Raw genomic sequence first — 26,130 nt, forward strand, 5'->3', positions numbered from 1 at the left:
GTTACACAGTGGTAGGCAAATGTATGATAGGGGTCTTGCCCAAGAATTCATATTGGTAAAGCATGATGCATTTGACTGGACAGTCTCACATGAGAGAGGCCGCATTGTTACCCAGTATACTAGGATATAGTAACCAACAAATCAAGACCAACCCCACCCCAAACAAACCAAATGGGGGATTTCATAAAATAGGATTTCTATTTAGCCAGTTAAGGTCAATGTTTAACTAGTAAATATTAAGATAGTTAAATATGCAATAGAAATTGGACAGTCTTGGTTTTGAGCTAAATTTATCTGGCGAAGATGAGCAATCCTGCTTTGTGGAATACTCCCTAGAAGTCCCATAAGTTCCCCTACTGCTTTTCAGCAGCATTTAGATACAAAAGAAGACAGGGTCAAAAGCATTACCAAAGCATTTCCATTTCATCAGCTTGATCTGAAGCTTTAAATGCAGAGATATACCCTAAAGAGAACAAATTAATTATTATCTATTTAATTTGTATTTAATAACATAATAGATGCTTTTCATTTTATAGCTGATTGTAACTTATTACCTTTTCTTTTAATCAGTCTTACACATAAACATGACTTATGTGAGAATATACATCACTGTTTACATTTTACTGCTTAATACGCTAAAAGCTGTACCAACTGCTTCAGGGGGAATTATATGATATGAGGTGGAACAAATTGTAACTTGCACCACTGTCTGTTCAAAATAAATTAAAAGAACCTTAGACTTATGCATTTGGGGAGTTGATGGTTTTTTTTTTTTCCAGTTGTGCCAACTTCATATCAAACTGTGATATCCAAACTGTGAACTGCAAAATGCCGTCAAATCTGAACTGGACCTCTGGTGTTGAAGGATATGCATTTTATGACTTACTCACATAGGACTACCTCACAGGCAGTTTTCATTTATTTTAGAAATGTGGAAGCCTTTGCAATGTTCCTCATATGATAAAATGCAACTCTGCAGACGTTAATATGAGTAACAAAAACATCAGAATTGATGATACACTGATACAATAAAGATAGAGAATTCAACATGTTCAATAAGCATTCTGTTTATTTCATTCATCTTTGCCTAGATGTAAAAAGGTCTGTTACGTCCAGTCAGATATTTCATTCAAGTATATGTTCAGTTTGTTAAGTGGCTCCTGAATACACAGTAACACTAGTATATAAAATTGTGTGTCAACAGCATAACTATGAAAATAGATTTAATGCTTTTGAATTATGTAACGAGGTGTCACAGAGAAAGAAGAGCAAAAAATGCTAAAATGGATCCTCTTGGAGTTCCATATTTAATGTCAATGTTTTGATATCTTTCCATAAAGCTATCTGAGGTATGACCTGAAGCAGCTTCATGCTGGTGCTGAGAGACTTAGTGTTTAAGTCAATGCAGAATAAGGTCATGATCTACAGTATCAAAAGCTGCACTCAGGTCAAGAAGAACAAGAATATAAGTATTATCAGAACTAGCACTCAGCAGCAGAAAATTTAAAATCTCTGAACAGGGCAAGCTCAGTGTTGTGATTAAAATGAGCACCAGATTTTCCAAAGACATTATCTGAAATCAAAAATTTAGTTGAATAACAAGTTTCTACCAAGATGTTACTTAAAAACGGTAGGCTGGATATGGGCCTAAAATGATAAACAGCTGGATCTGAATCTGCTTTCTTAATTGGAGTTCTAATCATAGATACCTTCAGAAAGAAGACTGATCACAGTGGCTAAAACCTCATTGAAAACTTAAAGTAAAATCTTCTTTAAAAAAGTAATAAAGACTGCATCTAATTCACAAGTAGATGATTTCATTTTAAGGACAATACTTGTACGTTTGCTATTAATGCAAAAGGGATGCATAATAGACAGAAGGATTACTGGGATGGTAATCATTTAAAAATTTCAGGTGCAATCAAGTGAAGAGTGTCATTGTATGAATGAACTAAGTTACTAGTGGAGAAAAAGAATAAAGTAGTATAATTTTCTATACATTTTATATAAATTGCCTAGTTGTTTCTGGCTGTACCGCATCTTCACATATTCTTTGGTAACCTTTGGCAAGCTAAACCAGCTACATAAGCTCAATAGGTGGCTAAAACATTATGTATGTATATGTTCATCTTTAAATATAACTAAACGCTCACAACTTCTCCTTTCTATTAAATCTTTCGTGGGACCTTATCACCAAGGGGTATCTCCTTCAGTTTCTGCAAAAGTATAACATGAAAACAGATTATTAAAGAAAAACATATCAGACATAGTTACACCTATAACACTAGAAATAGACCAAAATTACAAGCATTTAGCTATGATGTGAACCATAGTGTCTATCACTTTATTAATAGTGAATATTTTTGAATATCTCAAAACTCTGCTAGCCATTTTTCAAATTTTACAGATCACATCACTGCCTAAAAAAATTCTCAAAACTCTCATTTACATTAAAGTAAATGTGTATTAGCCATGATATCGCGGTTGTCCCTCCTCTGGCGATGTGGTTCCCATGGCAACACCTTACCATGTGCTTACTTGTTTTGGTTTTATTCCTAGTTCTGGCTCCTGTTTCAGTTTTTCCCTGGCCTTGATCTGTTGAACCCTTTTTCCTTTTACCTATCAACTTGTATATATAGATCCTGTGTTTTCTAGACTGTCAATGGTCATTGTTTAAATTCTACTGTTATCATTTGTCTTGCTCCTTAGATTTGGATGCTTCCTGTTTTCTTTATGTACCCAAAACTTGTGTGATCCCCTCATGTTTTTAGTCTTTGCTGCAAACATGGCTTATAAATGAATGTCACTGTATGCTGCTCTTTTCTTGCATTCATGAATAATCATCCCTCATTCAAGCAGAGCCATCAATGAACAGTATAAAAAGGTCAGTAGCAAATCCAAAAGTGCTCTACACTGACATGCACCTATATCTACATTTGTCTTTAAATGACAGGGTCTCATCAGCTGTTATCTAAACAACGAAATATGACAATTCACTTATATAGATAAGTTAATATGTAGATAAGAGTTGTTCACTCACCTGCCGTAGTCTGGTGTGATATGTCTCATCATTTTCTTCTTCCCCTCGATCATGGTATACTTTGTGTCTTTTGCAGGCACTAATTAATTCACCCTCTTCAAAGAAGTCAGCAGGGTCAAGCAAGTGGGCATTGATGAGGCTTACAAGATATTCTCTGTAATGTTTGCTGTAAAGTACAAAGCATGTTTATGTTGAGCATTGTTGTTATAACCTAGTGTCCATCTTTTTAAATATAGCTAATGTTTTTAATGGAATACACAATTCTGTACTGGTGTGATCGGGTGTTCGCACATTCCATCATGAAAAGAATGGTGGGGCTTAACTGGCTAATAGAATTTGAGTCAGCACCAAAGCCAATGTGATTGGTTGTGCAATTTTATCATATAACATCAATAGACAATTGAGTTGATTGACACCACAGAGCCTCTAAAGTTAGGACAGACTTAATCTCTCTTGTAAAACATAGACCTCTCCTAAATTTATCAGATACCAACCAGATAGTCCATATTTGTGCTCTCTCCCAGATCCCCTCACACCTAATCCAAATCGTAAATGGCACTGAACATTTGGGACAAGGCTTGAGGCAAGGCAATGGAAAAGAGAATTCCAGCTCAGTTCTTTACCCAGTACAGTCTTTGTTGAGTCTAAAACAATCTGTTAGAACTTCTCTAAGTATAATGTCATTAAGTCCTCTGGGAACAACAACAGTGTGCATTGCTTTCTTTTCCTGTTTAAAAACTTTATTTTTTGATTGTCATGTCTCTCTTTAATTGGTTTGCACCTTTATTTATTTATTAAATTGTTGAGACATAAAATGAAAATATAAAGTCAATGCAGTTTCAATCTGTCCCATTCTTGATATAACAGCCTGAGGATGTTTAGTTTTATACTACTTATCATATTTCACTTCTGGGTGTTTTTAGTTTTATGCTTCTTTATCATATTTCACTTCATGCAATCTTCTTATCATCATTGTTTTATTAATTTTACTTAAGTCATTTGAAGTCTAATTTAAGTGCTTCATAAATTTCATATTGTTTTACTTGCTGTTTTATATGGTCCTTCTGGCACAATAACCTACAAACTTGCAAGGCAGCCAAATGTAAGGTTTGGCTTACATGTAAGGTTGTTTTGTACCGCTAATGAGTTGCCAAGGCAAGGTTACCTTATATCCAAGTCCATGGTGCCAAAGCTACTAAATTTATTAAGAAAAGAACTGCAGTTTGACCCATGACTATGGGTTTAGATGTCACTAATAAAACTATAGCATGCATAATGAGTACCAGGGCATTTTTACTCCAGCTTTTGGATATAAAATAATGCAATGGCCATTCATGTTATTCATTGCTTTGTATAATGGTGTCAAAATCGGTTCTGTTATGCAAAGTTAGAAATATAGTAGTATTTTCTATTTAATACCAATGTGTGTGTCTGCAGAAAGCCCCCCCCAAAACTGCCAACTCTTTAGCAATTTAATGAATTGGCTATCTTTGGTTTCAGTACAGCTAAATGGCGAATGGGAGTATGAGTAAATATAAGAAGTATGACTAAATACAAGGTCACTCACTCGCAAAGTCCAGCATGGCCTTCCTGTGTTTGAATTCCACATGGTGCATCAAACTGTGCTCCATCTTTCTGCTCCATCACTCCACATCCTTCTGTGTGACAAACACGTGAATTAAAACAGCAGTACGTAACTCCTATAAAAATTACTTTTTGCCATATTTACTATGTTACTATGTCCACACAATAGTATATGAGACAGATAATCTGTGAAAAAAAATCAGGCCTTTCTAGTTCCACCTTGTCCTCCTCATAGCATTTACATGAATCCAGCACATCTGAGTCAAAACAATCAATCCAGCCCGAGATTAAACAAGCATGCTAGCATGCTTGATGTTTTTTTTATCTGATTAAAAAAACCCCACAAAGATAATAACACAGTGTAGCACATTTCTCAATCAGAAACCACAGTCCCATGGGGGATTACACCAGGTGCTGGGGAAGGGGAGGAGGTCAAGACAAGGACAGAGCACCAACCATCACTGGACATACATGCACACACACAGGTCACATTCATAAAGGAGAATTTAGAGTATCCAATCAACCTAACCTCCATGTTTTTAGACTTTGGGAGAAAACCAGAGACCTCTGAGGAAACCCACACAGAGAGAACATGGAAAGTCCACCCACAAAGGGACTCAAACCCAAGTCCCTAGTGCTAAGAGGCAAACATGCTAACCACCAAGACATTCATGTACAGATTAATTTCTGCTTGTCTATTGGCCAGTTTGTTGACATTTCACAATGTGCACAGCAGCCTTCTTTGTGGAGAGGGACTTTGCAAGCAGGGAAGGAGTGCAGTAGAAAGGGAGTGAGAGGGGCCTGCTAGTTGTAATCATTTGAATTTTCAAGCTAAGTCCTCGCTTCTGAATTTTATTCACTACACCTTTAAGTAAAAAAAAGTATGGTTGTGACATTGATTGGTCTCCTCATTTTTGCAAATGAGATTGTAATATAGAACTACAAGAGTAATTCAGTGAATTCAAAGTCCTTTTTATGTGATTTGTGTTTTATGTTGCCCATTTCATGTATTTCATAAGGTTAAAGTTTTGTCATGGAGAACTCATAGAGCCTTGCCTTGACTTGCTCATTAGGCATCTGCTCACCAAGATACTCTGTTGTCCATAAACGTACCTTTTACAGATATACATATCTGGGTATGTCAACAACTTATACCTTCATCTACTATATACAGAATCATACTAATATCTTAATGAAAAATTACCAGCAGCCACAGAGTGATATCAAACGCTTATTATGCTTATGTATTATTCTTCAAATGCTTATGTGGAACATATAAGACTTAAACATACTATGTAACAAATGTAAATGGTGAGAAAATAGGACAGAATATCATGCCAGGTTTGACCATACCCATCGTTGTCCCATCAGGGTCTATGTTGAACTTCACCCCACCCATCTACAAAGAAGAACATTTGTGAATGGTATAGCAACATGAATTGCATTTTCGCTTTGACACAACATCTGCCTTCTCTTTTGTACCTGTAGCAAAGCCTGTAACCTAGCTGGGGTCCAGTCTCGTAGGTAGAAAAGGCAGTCACGAGGATGGTGGGCATGTAGTCCTGTCACTGTGCATTGAGCATACATACATCCTCTCTAAAAAGCAAAGGAAATGACAATTATTAGTAAAAGGCTTTTCCACTGATAATATTATATTATTTTTATTTAGAGCATTTATTTTCAGTGAGTTGAATCAATAAGGGTAATGGCCTTCATCCTGCTCATTGGACTCTTGAAACAAATGCATTTGAGCCTCAGAAACTACACCTAATGAAACATGAAGGGGTCCATAATAGGTTCAATCTGTAGGCCAAATTTCCAGTATAGGCCTCAACAGCTCTCAAATACCCTCAAGAATATCTCTTATGTATCGTGTGTGTGTGTGTGTGTACACACGTGTATACAATGTCCTCCACAAATATTGGCACCCCTGGTAAACATAAGCAAAATGGGCTGTAAAAATAATTATGCTTTTGAGGGTTCATTCAAATATTAACAAAAATATAACCTTTATTTGAATAATTGAAGGAAAAAACTGAGTCTTTTCTCAAATCTGTGTATGGCACAATTTGTGGCAACCCTTGAAATGAGTGCAGTCTAACTGACGTAAATTGACTTTGTTTAACTTGGATACAAATATGGGGTGATATGCAGTCACTGGGGAAAGAAACCACACTGATGGCTTACGAACATTTTCAGGTCTTTATTCCGACAGATCCCACTGACTGGGATTTTGAGTAAGACTAAATTTTGAGTAAGACACTGCTCTAGACTAAAGTCAGCAGTCACTTCTCCTGTATCTGCTTTATCCGCTACAGAAAACATCCTCACTGGCACATCCAGATTAGGATCCTGTGAGCCAATCTGATCCATATGACGACTCATGGCTGGCGAAATTGTGCCTACCAACATCACCCCTTCCTCAAGGTTCTCCAATTCAACCTGCAATTCATGTACAGCAACAGTTTTCACCACTTGCTCTCGCTTTCCCCTCTGAGGGGCAGAAGTAGAGAAATGAGTGCAAGGACGTATATCCACCTGATTAATTCTCTTTATCGGTCCTCCCTCCACTGGTTCCACTGTGTACATCATCCCCTGCACGTCCACTACATGATAAGGAATAGCCTGCCAGGCATCCTGGATTTTGTTCCTGCCTGGAAGACGATTCCTCATATATACACACTGGCCTACATCAATGGAGGGGCAGTACACTTTGTTCCTCTGAACGGCTGTGCGTTCAGCTGCTTTCTGTTCAGAATAAGCTTTGGCTCGCTCATGATTAGGCACCACAACTGCATCTCTTCCTAACAATGCATCAGTCGGAAGATGAGGATCCATTCCGAACAGCAAGAAATACGGAGAATACCCTGTAGTCGCATGTGGAATCACATTATATGCAAAGGCCAATTCTGGTAAATACCCTGGCCATCTACGTTTCTTCTCTGGAGGAAGAGTATACAAAAGCTCATGTAACGTCCTGTTAAATCGCTCACATTGGGCATTCTCAGTTGGGTGATACAGCATCATGAGACTTCTCTTAGCCCTTGACCTCGCTTTCAAAATTCCGGCCTTGGTCAGAGTATAATCTCTCGGGTACTCCATACCACATGAACCACTCTTTTAGTATAATTTTTGCAGTCATGTCAGCTTTTGATCTCGGGTCGCAAAAGCCCATGTGAACTTAGTGAAAACACCCGTAATCACTAAGACACTCTTTCTCACCTCAGATGCTGGTTTGAGTTGGGTAAAATCTACAGCTACTACCTCCAGTGGTCTGGTAGCTAGAAAAGACTGCATGGGTGGATGTATTTTGGGATGAGGCATTTTGGTTAAAACACAATGTTGGCATTTCTTTACCCACCGCTCAACCTCTTCATACATCCCTACCCAAAAACACCTACAGTGTAGTAGTTTCAGTGTTCTCTCTATACCCTGATGACCCATATAGTCATGCACACTCTCAAAGAGTTGTGTCTTCAAACAGTCAGGCACTATGAACTATAGACACTCCCCATGCCTCACATCCTCCACTACTTGGTACAGTAAACCCTCACGCTCCCTAATTTGTCCCAATGCTTCAGCCACGACCATACCGGTTTAGACAGTCCTTGCCTCTTTCGGCCCATAAGCTTCCTTCCCCTTTTCCACCAGGTTCTGAACACACTCAGCACTGGATCCTGTTGTTAGAAAACTCATTCTTGGCATACCCAGGTAAGGTGGGCGTGTTGCCCTGAGCTGTACTTACATCTCGGCAGCTCGCTACCCTCACCAGCATCTGTTTAACTTCACACCTCTCTATCCCAACCATATCCAATTCTGGGTCGAGAGTAGTCCCTCTACTCATTAAATTGCAAATAGCCATGCAGTTGTCATATTCACTATCCTCTGGATCAATCTCGGTCTCCCCTGCCTGAACGGTACTGATGACAAAGCGGGTTTAGATGACATAGCGGGTTATTGTTCGTAACCACCAAGGATGTAGTGCCCAGCAGATAACTCCTACATTTCTCTGTTATGGCCCATTTCAAATCAAGGAGTTCCAACTGCATACTGCTGTAGTACTTATCTTTTTCTCAGCATTTCTTAACCTCCGACTCGCATAAGCTACCACCTTTCTCACTCCATCTTGCTGTGGATACAAGACAGCTCCAAAGCCCTGACTACTCGTATCAGTCTTGACTATAAACGGACTCGTAAAATCAGCAAATCCGAGCACAGGTGCAAATGATCAAATGAAACCTGACACTCAGGCTTACCATCAGCTCATTCACTCTGGATGAGGGGCCCATTTTCAGACAACCCCATTTTATACTACTGTGTGACCATTTTCAGACAACCTACTAAATAATGTAGGGGACCTGCAATCTGTGAAAACCGTTTGACAAATTTCCTGTAATAGCTGCAGAGCCCCAAAAATGATTGCAGTGCTTTCAGCATCTAGGTCACTGGCCATTGCTCAACAGCAGACACATTTCCTGGGTCTGTTGCTATGCCTTCAGCTGAAATCTGAGGTCCTAAAAAGATCACCTTATCCTGGAGAAAATGACATTTCTTCATTTTCACTTTAAGCCCTGTTTCCTACAGCCATCTAAACACTGTCTAACCTCTCCAAATACTCTGGAAATGTCCTGGAAAATACCAAAATATCATCCAAATACACGAGCATTATTTGGAAAATTAAGTCAGTCATGGTCACCTGCATCAACCACTGAAATGTTGCTGGCCCATTGCAAACTCACAGGCATACGTACATGTTCATATAAACCAAAAGGAGTGGTGAATGCATTTTTATGCCGATCCCTTTCTTCAACGGCCACCTGATGATAACCACTAGCAAGATCAATAGTGGAGAAAAATCTCGCTCCACACAAAGCATCAAAACTGTCATCTATTCGTGGCAGAGGAAACGCATCTCTTTTGGTTTTCTGATTCAACTTGCAGTAATCGACACACAAGCGAAAACTGCCATACGCCTTCCGTACCACCACTACAGGCAAGACATAGGAGCTAGAGCTGTCTTTAATAACCCCTTTTCTCAATAACAGAGATATGATCCTTGATCTCTTTATACTGGGTAGGTGGAATTCTATGGTACGGGAGGTTCACCGGCACGTCATCCACCATCTTAATCTCATGTTTCACTGTCTCTGTATACCCTAGATTGTCATCTCCCATGACAAAAATGTCAGCATATTTGTCCAGTAATGCTCTTAACTCAGCTTGTTGTTCCACTGTACCCCCTACATCTAGTTTACTCATTACACATGACAAATTACACTGCGTCTGTGCCTCCTTCAGGTCCACAGATACTTGTTCTGTGTTTGAAGTGATCTGCTGAAACTTTACTTCATAATGCTGTTCTGGGTTCACTCTCTGTAACAGGGACTCCTATCCGAGTTCAGGGCCTCAACCACACTGCCTCAAACAAGAGATTAACTACCTGCACTGGTACTGCCTGTCTTTGAGCCCTCACTAGTGATTGCATGACCACTATCCTGCCCGGTAACTACCTGGCTCTAGCATCCACAGTCCTTCTCTTGGTGACCTAGGTGATCATAACTGTAGCCACTGAGGCTGCAGGGATGTGTATTAACTCTTTGCCTGCTATTCGAGCTATGACTGTCCTGTCAACTCTATGTGTGTATCTATTGAAACATGTTTCTCCAGTCAGAATCTACCGTCATATCTAAAGTGCGATCGAACTCAGCCTGAACTAACTGACAGCAACGACCTATGAAGTTTATGCTTAAAATGCAGGGTACAGCTGTCTGCTGATTCTGGGGATTCTTTACCACTAGAAACCCACAATCAGGGATCTTCATTCCCATTGCCTCTACTTCCAACTCTAAATATCCTAAGTAGGGGATATCTAATCCATTAGCGGCTGTTAACCTGAGCCATCCTGCAGTTGACAACATATCTCCTGTTTCCCCACCCAATTGCTGATGAAAAAACTCCTCCCTCAGGGTGCTTACTTGACTGCCAGTATCCAGTAAACATGAGGCAGTAACACCCCCGATTTTGACTTCCACTATGGGACAAGTCCCCACTGCTCACTCTAATATCTTACTGTGACTAGGGTTAGTGTCATGGGAATCTATGTTTTGCCTTTGAATGGCCCGGTTCACAGCCACCTGGGGCATCTCACTTTCCTGAGCACCAGAGCTATCCCATCCTTTTATTTTACATACTGAGGGACAGTTTTTCGCTTTGTGCCCCTCCTTCTGACACTTCAACCATATAGGTCTACCATCATCAGTGAAATGGAGTTGGGCTTGTAGTTTACTGTCAGTTGGCTTGCTCACAGCTGGTTGCCGAAGGGCCAACTCTTTTACCGCTAACATCAGCTCACAGGAGCTGCTTCCCTTGGTCTGACACAAGTAGCACAGCATCTTCTAAGGTGCGGTCTTCGTGGGCACTGACCACGGCACAACAAGCCATCTCCCCTTGCTCAGTCAGCTTAACAAAAGAAAACAAATCATGTCTTTCTATTACAGGGGATTCATAAACATGGGACATCAAAAATTAAACATTCACCTCTATGATGAGCTTAAGTCAGGAACCTGTAAACAAAATAAAACAAACCTAGTACTGTGTCATCACTGACACTCGATTGGATTTCTCAAAAATGAGAGATTTAATGGATTTTAGAAAAACAAATGCTACATTTCTTGGCATTAATTATATAAAACTTAGCTAATTACATAGTCTACCTTATTTGCTGAATGGTAAGCACTGAACATCAGAAGATAGTGTTAGGCATCATTCTCTCTTACTGAGATAAATACTTCTTTGTTTTGACATGGCTTTCTCCATGTCATAGAATTTGTTGATAGGCAGTGCCATGCTAATGCTCCTCGTTGTGTTGTTAATGTATGTGTATATAAATCCTTTGTGTAAACATGAACGTTGTCAGTGTTTGATCCCATGATAGCCTTAGTGCTATGTTGTCTTCCGTGTCTCTAAATAAATGTTGTTGTATGTATCACAGCTCCTCTTTTGCATCCTGCCAAGCCTCCCCGTGTTACAAGATTTTTAGATTTAGTTATATTTATGGTCACTATATTCTGGTTAATATATTAAAAATAAGTAATAAGGAATAAGTTATAAAGCATGCTTTTTACATCCTGTTTTGATCTTGTTTACCAGGGGTTTCAATATTTTTGGAGGGCACTGTACTTCAGGAAAGTTTTGTAGTAGTATTTTTAATGCACTTTTTCACCATATACAGAAAAATACACTTCTTGTATAGTTTGAAATAATTCACATTCCTACCTTGTGGAAAGGGTTGTTGCAGCCACAGCAGAACTCATATCTACATTGGCTGCAAGTGAAGTGCATACAACCTCCTTTTGCCAGGGCATACTGAAACTTACAGTTAGGACAATCTGAAAAAAATAGAAGGCGGGGGGCGGGTAGAAAAGGTTCTAAAAGTCAGTTGGAAATTCTTTTTGGGTTCAATTTCATGATTTAATATATAGTTTTGCTCCATTTTATTTGCTCCATTTAATTTAACAATTACTGTAGCAATTAAGACAAGAGCTTTGCTCACTATAGAGTTGTGATCATGATGAAAAATAAAAATAAAAATATGAATACAAGCTAAAATTGACATTGTATAAAAAAACAATTACTACAAGAACTAATCATCCAGCAAAACCTTGACCATTAAATATTTCAGATGTTTGATTCATAAAATTCTTATGCTTTCACAAAAATATTTTTAAAGGCAAGTAAAATCATTTCAAGTTAAACTAAATGATTGCATGTTTGAATAAATCAATGAATTTTTAAAATATCATTAAGATAATGGCAACTTTAAGGCCTTATAAATAATGAGTAGTTAATGTAGATGTTCTAAACAAAGTTGATGTAAGTCTTCTGTTTTAGTGATGGCAATACATCTTATGGAGCAATAACTTGTGAAAATGGATATTTATAACATCCTGACTTACATTATTGACGTTGGCAACATTGAGCAATGAAAACAAGATTCTCACTGTTCAAACCTAAGGATTTGGGTGGAGGATCTTTAAGAAATATTCATCTTTACTAGTGATCTTATCACTTGGCAGTGGTAGCCTAGTGAGTAGGAGTTTTTGCTCTCTATTGGAAGGTTGTGGGTTTGAATCCTGTCTGCAGCCACTGTTGGTTCCCTGAACAAGGTCCTTAACCCTCTCAGCTCCAGGAGTGCTGTGTAGACTGCAATCTAGGCAAATGACAATTTCCACTAACTACTTCAACATCAAAGAACCTATTTGGAAGGCAATGCAAGATGCCAAGTTTGCTAAATGTAGCACTAGTGTGGATTTAACTTGCATGGCATTTGAAATTGCCTTGGTGCACAGTGGAGGACCTCCAGAGGAGGGTAAGTCTTCACCTGCACAGGTGGCTAAGTTTGCCACAAAGCCTCTATTTAGAAACAAGAACAAGCTGCAACTTCCCATCTGCATACTGACAAAAGAGTTCATGGTCACCCATGATCATATATGAGAGAGGTGTTTTACTATAGAGAGTCTGGGGACCCCAAGAGTTCACAGGTTGAAATTGAAATCATATCAAGAAGATGGAGAGTACAACACAGTGAACCAAGCATGCCTCAGGGCACTAGTTGGAACACTGGTTTCTGACCAAGCAGGTCTGGGTAGCATTCCAACCTCATCCACTATGATGAGGCCAAGGGTAAGGACTGGCGACAACTGGTCCAGAAAGAGGCAAGAGCTGTGTGCAAGACAGGTGGTTGGGATATGGCAAGGGGATGATGTCAAAAAAACTTTTGACATACCAATTAAAGATCTTTACTTTTTTATTTATTTATTTATTTTTACAACCATGGCATTTCTTTGGAGTTACATTTGGAGTTTATTAATCCTGAGGAGCTTCTGTTCTCAATGTAATGCAAGATTTCACTTTTTTTTTTTAGTGATGGGATTGGCATAATATATACAAACAGACTTTTCCTAAAGGTACTTTAAATGCTTGACAAAAGCAATTTTAATCAGGTGTACCATCACATAGCAATATCAATGTAGGTAATTATTGTTGGTGATTTTTACAAGGCAATAATTGTTGGTATTTTCAATACTCAAGATTTTCTTAAAATGAATTTTGAAACAATTCTTGTTTCTTTGGGAATCACTCAATGTGGTGGGGCCTAAACCTAAAGCTGTGTTTATTGATAACTTATTTACCTGTAGGTCCAGAAGGACTTGACTGTGTAACAGAGCATATTCAGAATTAATTTTGTATAACTTTAGACAAGGTGGTGCCATCTCAGATAAAGTGAGAATAGACTTGTATCTTGGGGTCGTGACCATACACATACGCTGGCTTCTCTATCCACTGTCCAGGGCAGAACACTGGACTCCGGAAAGAGCAGAGGTGGCGGGGTATGTGTTACAGTGAAATTTTGTTGCTATAAACCCCACCCCTTGCACTGCTTATGGAAAATCTGATCACACCTACATTCTTCTCCTGCCTGCATACAGACAAAGACTCAAACAGGAAAAACAGTTCTCCGATCAGTCTATTAATGGAGCAAGGAGATCAACTTCACACTTCAGGACTGTTTTGAAACCACAGACTGGTGGATATTTTGTGACACAGCTGGCACCAACACAGCTGAGATGCATCCTAACCATTCATGGGTCTGAGGTGGTCAGATACTCAACACACATAAGGCACCTGGTGCGGATAGCATCCGCAGTCAGGTACTTGGAGCACATGCCAACCAGCTGGCTGAAGTTTTCACTGACATCTTTACCATTTCCCTAAAACTGTCAGTGATCCCCACATGCTCTAGGAGAGCCACAATCATTCCAGTTCCAAAGAAAACACCTGTCACCTGCCTAAATGATTATCTCCCTGTTGCACTGACCTCAACAGCCATGAAGTGCTTTGAATGACTAGAAATGTGGAACAGATGTGAGCTTTGACCAGACACCATGGACCCTCATTCCTCCCAATTTGCATACCACCCAAACAGATTTCCAGACGATGCCAATGCCCTAACAACACATACTGCCCTCACTCACTTGGACAGGAAAAACACATATGTGAATGCTGTCCATACACTACAGCTCAGAATCATCCCTGATAAACTCATCACAAAACTGACAAAAAGGATCATAAATGAAAACAATGCCAGGACATGAGTGGCAACTTTCATTTTAAAACAATGGACAAAATTACATCAACCTGTGATTAATCAGAAATTAGACTAACCTGTCCTCTGCTTTGTCAGTGCTCACATAATTTTAATTAACCTATGAATGGTGGCTTTGATGCTTAGAAAGGTGCATTTTATTTCCTGTTCCTTGTTCACAATGGCAAAGCCAAGATAGCTGTCTGAGTAGGCCAGATATACTAATATCACAAATGCACAAATGGTCTAAAGGGTACCAGACCTTGGCATCCCTACTTCATCCCTAGTTCAGCTGTTATCAAGAAGGTTGCTACTCATGGGACAGACAAGAACATTCCAAGATGTGATGCAAATAGGAAAATTGATGGCAGAACCTGGTGAAGTTGGTTCAAAGTGTGGAAAAGAACGCATATACAAGTTCCAAACAACTTCAGATTGAGCTGGAGATGTCTGGAATGAATGTTTCAACCTGTACTATACCCCACACACTGAACGAAGAAGGTCTCTATGGGCCAAGGAGGACCCCACTGCTTAAACAAAGGCATTATAGGGGACAACCTTTCCAAAACTTGCATAGAAAAACCACAATGGACAGACGAAATAAAAATAGAGCTGTCGTGTTATATTCATAAATTATGAAATGAAACCCACAAAGAAAAAGAAAATGCCATAAATGTAAATGTAAAAAGGCATGCTACTGTGAAACATGGTGCATTCATAATGTTGTGACACTGCTTTGCTGCCTCTGCAAGTGGAGATCTTGAACATAGTACAGGAATAATGAAATTAATTTTACTTTCCTGCCTATATAACAATTACAAAAACAGCCTGTGTTGTCATAAATCAACAATATAAGATGCATCTTTGTTAATTCCTATATCAGGTGAATTTCCAATTTATAGTGCAATCAACAAGACAAAACTTGGAAGCTAATTAGTTTGGTTCATTAGAGATGTGCTCTTTCTAGCTAACATTAGCCTTTCCACCACTTAAGTGGAAACAATTGTCATTTTTCAATTGTCATGAAAATGAATTATGCAATTATCTATAAATAAAAATCAATATAAAACATTACATTAGTTCTTCCCAGTCTGAGCATTATTGTGCTATGGCCTGTAATTAATTTCTGCTCCCACAGCAGATCCTCTATCTCTCATAAAAATAGTTAAAGTTTAAAATGGGATTTGTATTTATAGTATGATTTACTCACTAATGCCATTGTCATGCAGAAATCCAGCTAGGCCTTGTTTTTGATAGTCTGAATCATTTTCTCTTTTCCAGGCCTGAAAATCATTACATGATATACCTTCATGTTGATCTTCCCACTGTAAATAAAAAAATTAAAGTTTAAAATTAAAATGTATAAAAAAGTATGAAGTAATTTGCATGGTTCACAGACAGATGGCAAATAAAGAAAATAAGTACACAGAAAAAGCTGTACAATAGTTTGTTTTAAATGAAGAACTAGAACTAATATTATATATATATATATATATATATATATATATATATATATATATATATATATATATATATATATATATATATATAAATAAACTAGATAAGGTATTTACTCACAGGCTTTTTGCATTTGGAACAAAAGCTTTGCTGACAATTTTGGCAAGTAACTTTGAGCTGGTCTTTGTCATTGATGAAGCCATTGGTACACTGCAGAGTGGAGGGCAGGATATAGTGAAGTACTGGTGTTAGTACTTAAAATAATGTTTTGATTGAATACTACGTAATTTGAGTTAAAGGAAACTCACATGACAACACCACAGGAACTTTGGATCCTTCATTACAGCATGTTCCATGAGCTTTTTACCAAACAGCTCATATGTTTCAGGCTCCAGATACACCCTTAACTAGAAAAGCACACAATGACATAGTAACCCAAAATAGCACTTTTGTAGAACCTTTATACTAAATCCATTTTAGAATTTAAACTCTCATTTAATGGTGATCTTTATTTACAGTTCTCACCTCGTTATTTAAATGTGTGCCTGATTCTAAATATTGAGCGAAATTAAAGCAAGGCTTGCACTGTACAATTTCAGCCTGTTTTTAAACTTGATTTTGGCAGTTGCAAAATAAACTTAATAATCTAACTAAATTGTGACTTCATCAGCTACCACTTGAGGGTAAGCTATGCCCAATTAACAGAGCCATCATGTTAACAAATGCATTTCATACATGTCCAGACATGGTCTCAGCATTGAGATTGCCTATGCAAAGCATAAACGAGACAACCCTGTAGGCTTAAATAAAGGAAATTAAACAAGGTGCACGTGTATGTAATGATCAGTAAGTGGGTGATTGGGAACATGGAAGTGAATGATTGAGCTAATTGGTAGAAGGGCTGGTGACTGACAGGCTGGAGGTGTCTGATTGCCTTGGTGCTGGAGACTGACTATGGCTATATGTGAGGCCACCTTGTCTAAATGTGGAAATATGATATGAGCAAATTTCTGTAAGAACTGGAAGTAAATATTTTCATTTATGAATGTTGCACTCAGTTCCTCTGCTTTTCCTGAGCTTTATTTGATAAATTATGTTACTTGCAATAACTGCAAAGAGAAATGTGAAGTGAACTATAAGGTACATAAACAACATTTTGTACAACTTTATTAGAATCATCTACCTTTCACCTGCATATACTTTATACTTTATCAGGAACGCCTATATTAATGGTATATTTATCACTATAAATTTAAAGTCTGTAGCCTAGCTGTTGGCATCCACAATGTGAATGTATACTTTCAAAGTGTTTTCTGTCTTAAACCATAAACTATTTTACAATTTCTATAATAGAAAGAACATACATGTAAGATGACTGAAAATTTTGAATTGTCTCAAGGTTTTAAGCAATTCCAACAGATATCACTGCCATGGTAAGTGAAACTATAGTGTTTACTATATTTTACTATTGCTTACCTGCACATCCAATGTAGAGACATAAGTTAGAAAGGTTTCAGGGTCATTGATGTCTGGCTCTTCACACACAGGACAGACCATGTCTCTGATGTGCTTGTCTCTCAGTACTACTGTAAAGTGCTGTTTAAAGCATTCAGTACACATGGAGCACTGGCATGCGGTCAAAGAGTGCATCTGTGTATATTTTTATAAGAGATAAAAAGAAAACCGTTATATATTGTTACTATAGGATATAGGGATATAGATAAAATTATAGGTGCAGAAGGGTTAAAACATTTATAGCCGGGTTAGGGTTTAAAACTATTTTATAGCAGATAATGAAATATGAATAGAAGAAAAAAAAACAACCTTAGATTAAATATTAACTGTGTTAAAGGTGTTAAGTGTTAATTATTTTACATTTGCTTTCTAACAGAATCCTAAGGAATGTCAACTCCCACCTTTCTCTGGGGAAAGCTGCCAAAGCATATTTTACACTCCTTCTTGAGAATACGGTTGATGAAGTCTTTATCATGGTGTTCTCTCACACACTGGACCACATCTTCTAGTGAATACTCAACATCAGGTTGCTGTAGCAAGGATAGGGCAAGCAGACACCGACCCCAGCTGGGCAAATTATACAGCCCTAAGAGTCTACAGCATAGCCACTAGGAAAGAGAGAGAGATGGGTTAATGAAGAAAGAAAGAATTACAATGCCAGAGACATTAATATGGGTTTACTTCATGCGCACCAAGATCTTATACCCCTGCCACACACCTCTTTGTCATCGTGATTGATGTCAAAGTGGATATTCGTTTGTTCTTTCCAGATATTATTATGTAAAGGCTGTAGTAGAGGGCGTTGTAGATGGGACAGAGCACCACCCAAATCACCTGCACTTATAAATAAGGCCTTTTCACATGCCAGTCTGTCCACAAAGCCCATTGACATAAGCACATGAAGCTACACACACAAAACACACACAACACAGAGATTATTACATTTAAATTTAGCAGTTGTTATTATCCCTGACATTACATCACTGACATGGGATGATATCTAAATATATATAAAAAAGGAAGGTGAAACATTTAATTTGTCTTTATTTGCTTACCTTGGCTGCTCTATCACTAAGCAGCTGCAGAACAGCTTTCTGAGTATTGCCCTCTGAGGTAATCCAAGCCTGTTTGGCCTCAGCTTTTGACAATAGAATCTCTGTATTATGATGCTCCCCTGACCCAGCCTGTATCCTGGAACATTGGGTTTTGCGGTGCAGTTGGACTGAGGCTGCCATGGCACAGATCTCTTCTAAAACGTGTGGCAGTTCAGAATGTAGCCAATCCCACACTCCGCTGCCTCCAGAAGCCTGTAGGGCAGCATACACTTCCTCTGGGCCAAAACCTTTTTTTTCTCCTTCCTGAATTCAGGGAAAAGCAAATGGAAATAGTAATGCGCCTGGGGGGGTTGGTTGGTTGTGTGCATGTTTTTATTTTATTTTTAAGAAATCCCTATGAAAATGTGTAATGCTCCAGCAAACTGAACTGACAGAAGAGGATCTGAAGTACATGTGACATCAAATCATAGCTTTCATAGATTTACATGATATTGAATTTTAATTAGGATGTCCAGTGACATGGCCAATTAAGCAGTCCTGGCTTGAAACAGTATCTTGTGTCTTGTTAAACAATGAAGGATTGAAGAACATGAAAAGGAAAGTAAATAGTAGAAAAGTAAAAAGTAATATCAGTTTACAGATCAATCAAGGTTGAACCAGTGTGCCATAGGCCAGGAAAGGGAGCACAACTTAAAAGGTTCTGTGACTCAATCAAATACAGATCAAGATGTCTCTACCTACTTTGAGATGATGGAGAAGTTTTAGCCCCTCTTTCCGGAAAGTGTCCTGTTTTTTTATGTCCAAGATTTTGAATGAAGCCTGAGACTTAGTAATAGACATAACATCATCTTTGCTTGGAAGGGGATTGCAAAGATTAATATTCTTGGTAACTGGATCTTCTTGATGCATATCACACATCTCACATATTGAACCATGTTTCAAATTAATAAAGGTACATTTCTGGCATTGCCACTACAAGAGCAAAAACAAAATGAGGAAAAAAGAGAAACACAGTGATGAGCAAGGATCCAACTAAACAGTCATGCAGAAAGAGTACAAGAGGGTCTGGGGGCAACAGAGCCAGACAAGTGTGGTTTTGCTGCACTCACATGTGTATTACATGCCCTAGGTTTAGGGACAGGAACTTGGATAACTTTAGCATCGGATATAACCTCTTGATCATCCTAAGAAGCAACAGGAAATAATATAATGGCAAATGTATTTACATGTCATAATTTTAGCAGGTTAAAAATATGTACAGTTCTTAATGGTTCTTAATGGAAAATTATAATAAAACAGAAACCTTTTCTTGAGCTTGTCGATGCAATGGTATATTCTTCTCAAAAAACTCTGGATGGGAATGTTTGCCCTACATTAATAAATCATATTATTTAGACATTGTTTCACAGAGCAGATGGTGTAAAAAACATTTGTCAGGAGAAGGCATTTATACAGCATGCAGAGATGAAATGCAACCTTGAGGCCGATTAAGGTTGGTTTAGTCTGATCACTTGGTGTTACAAATGTACAAGACTTCAGTCATAGTTTGGACATGTAAAGACAGATTCACTGAATTAATCACAGACTGTAGTAAACAATCTGTGATCACCATATCATTTTATTCAGCACCATATGTACATTGGTACATATGCAAAGGAAATGCTAATATAATGCTTAAGAGCATTCTGAATGTATTTATTGTATGACTATGCAATTGCTATTTTTACTATTTACATGAGGATAATGACTTTTTATGATGATAATGATTATTGTTGTTACTATAATCAGATTTTTTCTACTATAGTTAAATAAGCACATAGTTTGACATTATTTTTGGTGGAATATATAAAACCATAAAATATTTTGTAAACCCCACGCAATGAAATGAAATGAATATGATTCAAAATAGATCATACCTGTGACATGATAGTCATTATTCTAATGATGGGTGAATAAAAACGCACATATTTTTGAAATAGGAATACAATAACCATATTTGTTTACTCTGATAATGCTTTTCATATGTTCTTTCATTTGGGTGATCTTTTGAAACCAAAAAAGTGAAACAGGAATCATTCTTCACCCATTCATGAACAAGAAGCAGTTAACATAAATTAACTAAGCACATGGTAATTGTTCACCTTGGTGAATAAATCAAGCTCAGCAGACAGTGTCATGACCTCTGTGGCTACTTCTGCGACTTTTTGGACATCAGGACTGGTGACATCATCAGGAAAGTTCAAGCCATCTGGCATCTTATTTGTGTAACCATAGAGACACAACACATTTCTGCCACCCTGTGGTAAAAGAAATAAATTAATAATGGTGAGGCTGTACTGAATTATGTTCTCTGGAGACCAAAACTTGATGGTCATTTTTATGTCTTGGTTTCATGTACATTTGGACTGTGTTATCTATCTTGTAATCTATTGTTCCTCTTGAAATGAATAAAACTACATAATACAACATCTGTTGCACCAATTTATCATAGCTTCTTGTTAAAAATATTTATTGATGACAAGTGTACTTACATGATTTGATTAATAATCGTAATTTTTGGGGGAATGGGGCTATATGTATAATACTAAATGCACTGGATTTGATGTTAGAAAGCAATGCTGCAAGACATTGGAAATCTCCTTCTCCTGTGGCTCCTGACTTGCCTCAACTCCCTTGGCCTCTGGGCCCTGCTGTGCCCCACTGGCCTGGGATGTGTTTGCCATACCACCACGTGTTTGTGTTTGTTACCCTCCTTTGTGGCCACACCTCACTGTTAAACTTTGCTTGTGCCGGCTCATTCGCTGTATCTTCCCTGGTTGTTCTGTGTGTAAATATTACTCGTTTTTTTGTGTGTGTTGTTACGTCCTTGGGATTTTTTTTTTTTTTAGGTTTTTTTTTTTAGGTTTTTTTTATGAGTTTCTTTGTGTGGTGGTGTTAGAATTTGTTTTTCAGGTTACCCACATGAGGGCGCACCAAGAACCAGTGAGCTGGTGAGATGATATCGTCACCACAATGGACACCCTGATTGGCTAGAGGGATAATTAACTTCCTGTTAAATATCTGTGTCGCAAATCTGTAGGCTCCCTTGGTGTCATGCTCAGTAAACCCAACATGTGCCACGGTAGACTCTGCTCTGTAAGGCTCTGTTTTGGTACAATTACTGCCTGTGGTAGACTTTTTGAGATTGGTATATTGATGTTTACTGTCCTCTTTTTCTGTCCCAGGTTCTTTGAATAGGGCCTTATGAGTTAGTACTTGCTGTTCAGCTAGGTTCTTAGTTAGAGCCTCTGAAGTGTATTCAATCCTTAGAGGCTTTAGAGGCACAGGACCTCAAGTAGTTGCATGAAATGCTTCTCCATTAGTAGCATTGATTTGTTACAGCCAGTGTCAAAAGGACCACTGAGAGACATATAGTTATTTGATTGCCTGAAATGAGTATTGTTTTTTTCTTATTGTTTGGAGTTGTAGGGGTGGGTGCCATGTTCTTTTTGCTTTGTTGTTGCATTTCTGTTTTTGTGATAAGGAGTTGAAGGAAGAGTGATTTGTTTTAGGGAAGTTAATGATTTTTTTTAATGTTGTGCAATTTTTGGACCTAGATTTTGAGCTGTTGAAAGGTGCAGGTAATAGGGTCGTAATGTAATTTGTGTTTCTGTTATTATTAAATGGTCTACGTTTTGTCACTTGTGCCTGAATACTGCTCTTTTCTTCCCCAGTGCTTGTGTCATGAAACAGATCATATATACATTCAGATCATATCCACTCAGTCTTAACTTGGAATTTAACTGAGGTGGAAAGTGCTGAGATACACACTCAAAAAATTCTTGATCCAAGCAATGAATCACTTCTCTGTAATGAGATTACCTTTGGTATTGTCATGGCATGGCCCCCTTTTCCTAGACTCCCCCGTGTGTTTGATTTACATATGTGTGTGTGTGTGTGTGTGTGTGTGTGTGTGTGTGTGTGTGTGTGTGTGTGTGTTTATATATGTATGTGAGTCTCCTATCTTATTGATTGGTCATGTGTCACACCTGTAACTAGTTGTTGTCCTTGTTATTAGATGTATTTAAAGCCCTGTACTGCTGTTGTATTTTTTTGGTTCTTGACCCTGTATGTTGCATATGTTATATTCTTTGCAAGTGTTTCCAGTTTTGCTATTTGCTATGTTGATTTGGTCAAGTCTGCTTTGTCCTTTTCTTCATGTTTTGTTTTTGTTTTTGTTTTGAATAAATACATTTATTTATTTATTTATTTATTTTTGGCCTCAACATCGCACTTCCTCATCACATCTCATTACAGGTATTTTAGTAAGTAACAATAAAAAAATCACATAAGATTTGTGCTTATATTAAAGTTTGTAACATATGATATGATTTCATGCTTTCTCCACTGAGTGGAAAGTTGTTTAGATTGGCACATTCATTTCACTGTAATATTATTATTTTACATTTCCCTCCCATTTTCCTATAATTTTTTTTCAAATATGCCTGTACTCACAAATTGCATACTGCAAGTGCAGGCATGCACATTAGAATTTATATTGTAAGTATTTGTTATTATTTACTCAGAAAGACACAAGTAACATGTATTAAACATCTAATTAAAACAGTAGTCTATTTACAATCATTTAAATTCTAATGCACTATGTCATTACAGGGGAAAGTAATTTATGTAATTTGTTACTATGTATCTTATTATCCACAACATTGGAGGTAAGTAATATGTCAGCACTACAGATTTAGCTTGGGAGAGGATTAGCTTAAGAAGTATCACTATTTTAATTGAACTAATAGTGAGTTTAGTAAAAATGTCTTGTAAAATTGATTGTCATAAAAATTTGATTATGTGAAATGCAAAGAAATAAAATAATATGAGTGTAATTCAGCCTGCTATCTTTAAAAGCTAGCTGACATTTAACTAGGCAGAAACTACAAATTAATTTCACTATTTCTATGTGTTCATTAAAATCATCAACTATCCTACAGCAAAATTATATTAGAAATATTGTTAGGTTATATTATATTTGTGCAACCATATAAGTAAAAAAAAAAAAACAATTAAATCAAAGACTTCCAGATAAGAAATGTGCAACACTCATGCATAGTCTTAATCCTTAAATCTAATCTTAAAATGTATGCATTTGGTTAGGCCCTTGGTTTGAGAAAGTCACAGAACTTGAGGTTTAAGGATACAGAAACACTCGAGTATTTTGATGGTGGTTTTCTGGTTTGCTGATGTCTCAGTGAGCCCTAATGCCTTTGCTGCCTTATGGTTCTTTGTTTTATCTAAACTGCCATAGCTAGACATGCTGGACTCCCTACATGCACTAATGGTATCTATAAACATGCAACAATTTATAATGACTTTTATAATGACTTGTTTATTTATAAATACTGGCATCCAATGTTGTTCAAAGAGAATAGATTTCCTTTGGAGTCTGGCTCCTCCCAAGGTTTTAGATCTTAACTGTGAACAACTTGAGTAACTTTTGTTTTCAAATTCATTGGCTTTATTAGTTCCTACTTCCACTACTGATGTTTTCATTTACTGATCTCAGAAAACAGGAAACTTACTATTTTTACCCATAAATGGCATATTTATAAATTCCACTTTTATACAAATCAGGCAGGCCACTTTGCCATATATGATCTTTTTAAGATAAGACAAGACTTTATTGATCCTCTCAGGGAAATGATGAATATTAGAATTTTTGCTGAATCTGACACAGTTGTACAAACTGAATTTATGACAGACATATTAGAAATTGAATGTAAAATTGCAAAAATGATGACAGGAGGACCCAATGTCTGTTGTTAAAAAAAAGTATTATTTAAATAAAAATTCACTGGGAAGACCACAGGAGGCACAGGGGCCACTAAGGAAGCCTATCATAACATTTACCCACTAACAATTGTAATATCAACTGATATTATTTAGTCAGTAAATGTAAAAATAACATACCTTTATGATATCCACTACAGTCTTAAAGACTGGGTTGTTGTATTTGACTGTGCGCCAATATTGGGGCCTGTTGGGGTTGGTTAAATTACAGCCATATTTCACCAGAATGTTTAGAGCTTTAATTAGTTGGGTCAGGGACTCAACAACCTCAGAGTGAAGAGAGAAACATCTGAATGTTAGAAGAGTTAAAGAGTAGATGTGAATATATATTGAACATAGACAGTTTGATTCACAAGACATATGCCACAAAATATTAAACAAAATCATGTACAATTCTCATGTGTGACTATTATCTATAGACATCCAGCATCCCTTACTTCTTTTTGGTTCTTCCCAGCAATGTTTTCCTTTATTATGTTTTCTGCAGGAATGTGCTGGTATCTGGTAGACACTGGAACGGCTGTCTCTGCCATAGCAGTGATGAAGGGCCTCACCTTCTGGACAGAACCTGACGTTGCTAGACATGACTCCGCTCTTGCCTTCAACTCCTCAAACTGAGCAAGTGAAGACATCGGCTGTGGAGACTTATTCTGCTCGCACTCTTAGATTGATCTGCATATATGTGATATAAGCATATATATATATATATATATATATATATATATATATATATATATATATATATATATATATATATATATATATATATATATATATAATAATTATTATTATTATTACAGTATTATTTAAAAAATAATGCATGTTAAGGATAAAGTCAATAGGCTATTAAACGGCTGTACACTGGCTAGAAAATGTTAGCTCCACAAGCAATATCTTAAAGACAAATGACGAATTAAGGCCAAATCAAGACCCTGCATTAAAACAGTTTAACTAGTTTACTTCACTTTATCTAAGTTAAGAAACGGAGTTTGAACCCTAAGTAACATTCCTAATGTCGCATTTCTGTTTCGTTCTGTTCGATCGGTTTTGCAGCTAATCTAAAACCTCAACTGTCTAAATATTTAGACTAGAAACACATTTTCGACATTTTACCTCACGCTGACAGCAGTGATAAGTGATTAAAAAGGCAAATTCTGTACAGTACAGAAGCAGACCAGGATTTACAAAGCTATCGCAATCTTGTCTGAGGAAGTTGGTTGGTTTCGATACGTTTGTTTTCGATGCTTTTATTTAAGGTGGGCGTAGTTTGAACGTGAACGTTTGATATTTTACATTGCCAAATAAATGCAATTTTTTTTCTCAAAATAAACGGCAACAGCATATTAGATTTACACCAAATACTTAATTAAGTTGAAAGTGAAAAAAAACTAACTGAAGGTTATGTTCGTTTTTGATCCCCTTAATAAAAGCCTTAAATGACTTCAAAATGGGAGGAGTAGCTAGTTATTCAGTTACTGAACAGAACGAAAGTGTTT

The 26,130-nt window shown here is 37.3% G+C and overlaps 1 protein-coding gene across 2 annotated transcripts; it reads right to left on the minus strand.

Annotated features, from left to right (window-relative positions):
* Nucleotides 1-1,072: 1,072 nt before the first annotated feature.
* Nucleotides 1,073-25,971, minus strand: LOC113591443 (E3 ubiquitin-protein ligase RNF31). 2 transcript variants are annotated; one of them, XM_027031937.2, is made up of 20 exons: nucleotides 25,748-25,971; nucleotides 25,072-25,306; nucleotides 24,755-24,901; nucleotides 20,938-21,093; nucleotides 20,100-20,165; nucleotides 19,906-19,980; nucleotides 19,538-19,768; nucleotides 18,797-19,099; nucleotides 18,460-18,645; nucleotides 18,143-18,349; nucleotides 17,703-17,876; nucleotides 16,535-16,633; nucleotides 16,347-16,436; nucleotides 15,979-16,093; nucleotides 11,900-12,012; nucleotides 6,107-6,220; nucleotides 5,978-6,023; nucleotides 4,608-4,695; nucleotides 3,041-3,206; nucleotides 1,073-2,216 (listed from the first exon to the last, which is right to left on the minus strand). In XM_027031937.2, the coding sequence occupies exons 2-20, from the start codon at nucleotides 25,264-25,266 to the stop codon at nucleotides 2,169-2,171; spliced, it is 2,619 nt and encodes an 872-aa protein (XP_026887738.2). In that variant the 5' UTR covers nucleotides 25,267-25,306; nucleotides 25,748-25,971; the 3' UTR covers nucleotides 1,073-2,168. The 2 variants fall into 2 exon arrangements, with proteins under 2 accessions (XP_026887738.2, XP_026887737.2); XM_027031936.2 differs by having other exon boundaries at nucleotides 4,608-4,698.
* Between the last annotated feature and the right edge of the window lie 159 nt (nucleotides 25,972-26,130).

Source organism: Electrophorus electricus, chromosome 14 (genome assembly GCF_013358815.1).
Source record: "Electrophorus electricus isolate fEleEle1 chromosome 14, fEleEle1.pri, whole genome shotgun sequence".
Taxonomy (NCBI): Eukaryota; Metazoa; Chordata; class Actinopteri; order Gymnotiformes; family Gymnotidae; genus Electrophorus; species Electrophorus electricus.

What these genes read in the sequence shown, in the direction of transcription:
- LOC113591443 (XM_027031936.2), bottom strand. Translation starts at nt 25,266, where the DNA reads ATGTCTTCACTTGCTCAGTTTGAGGAGTTGAAGGCAAGAGCGGAGTCA. An exon ending in GCAACAACCCTTTCCACAAG is followed by an intron (nt 6,221 to 11,899) that starts GTAGGAATGTGA and finishes TTTGCTTTTTAG; the next exon opens with AGAGGATGTATGTATGCTCA. An exon ending in GGCCATGCTGGACTTTGCGA is followed by an intron (nt 3,207 to 4,607) that starts GTGAGTGACCTT and finishes TGTACTTTACAG; the next exon opens with CAAACATTACAGAGAATATC.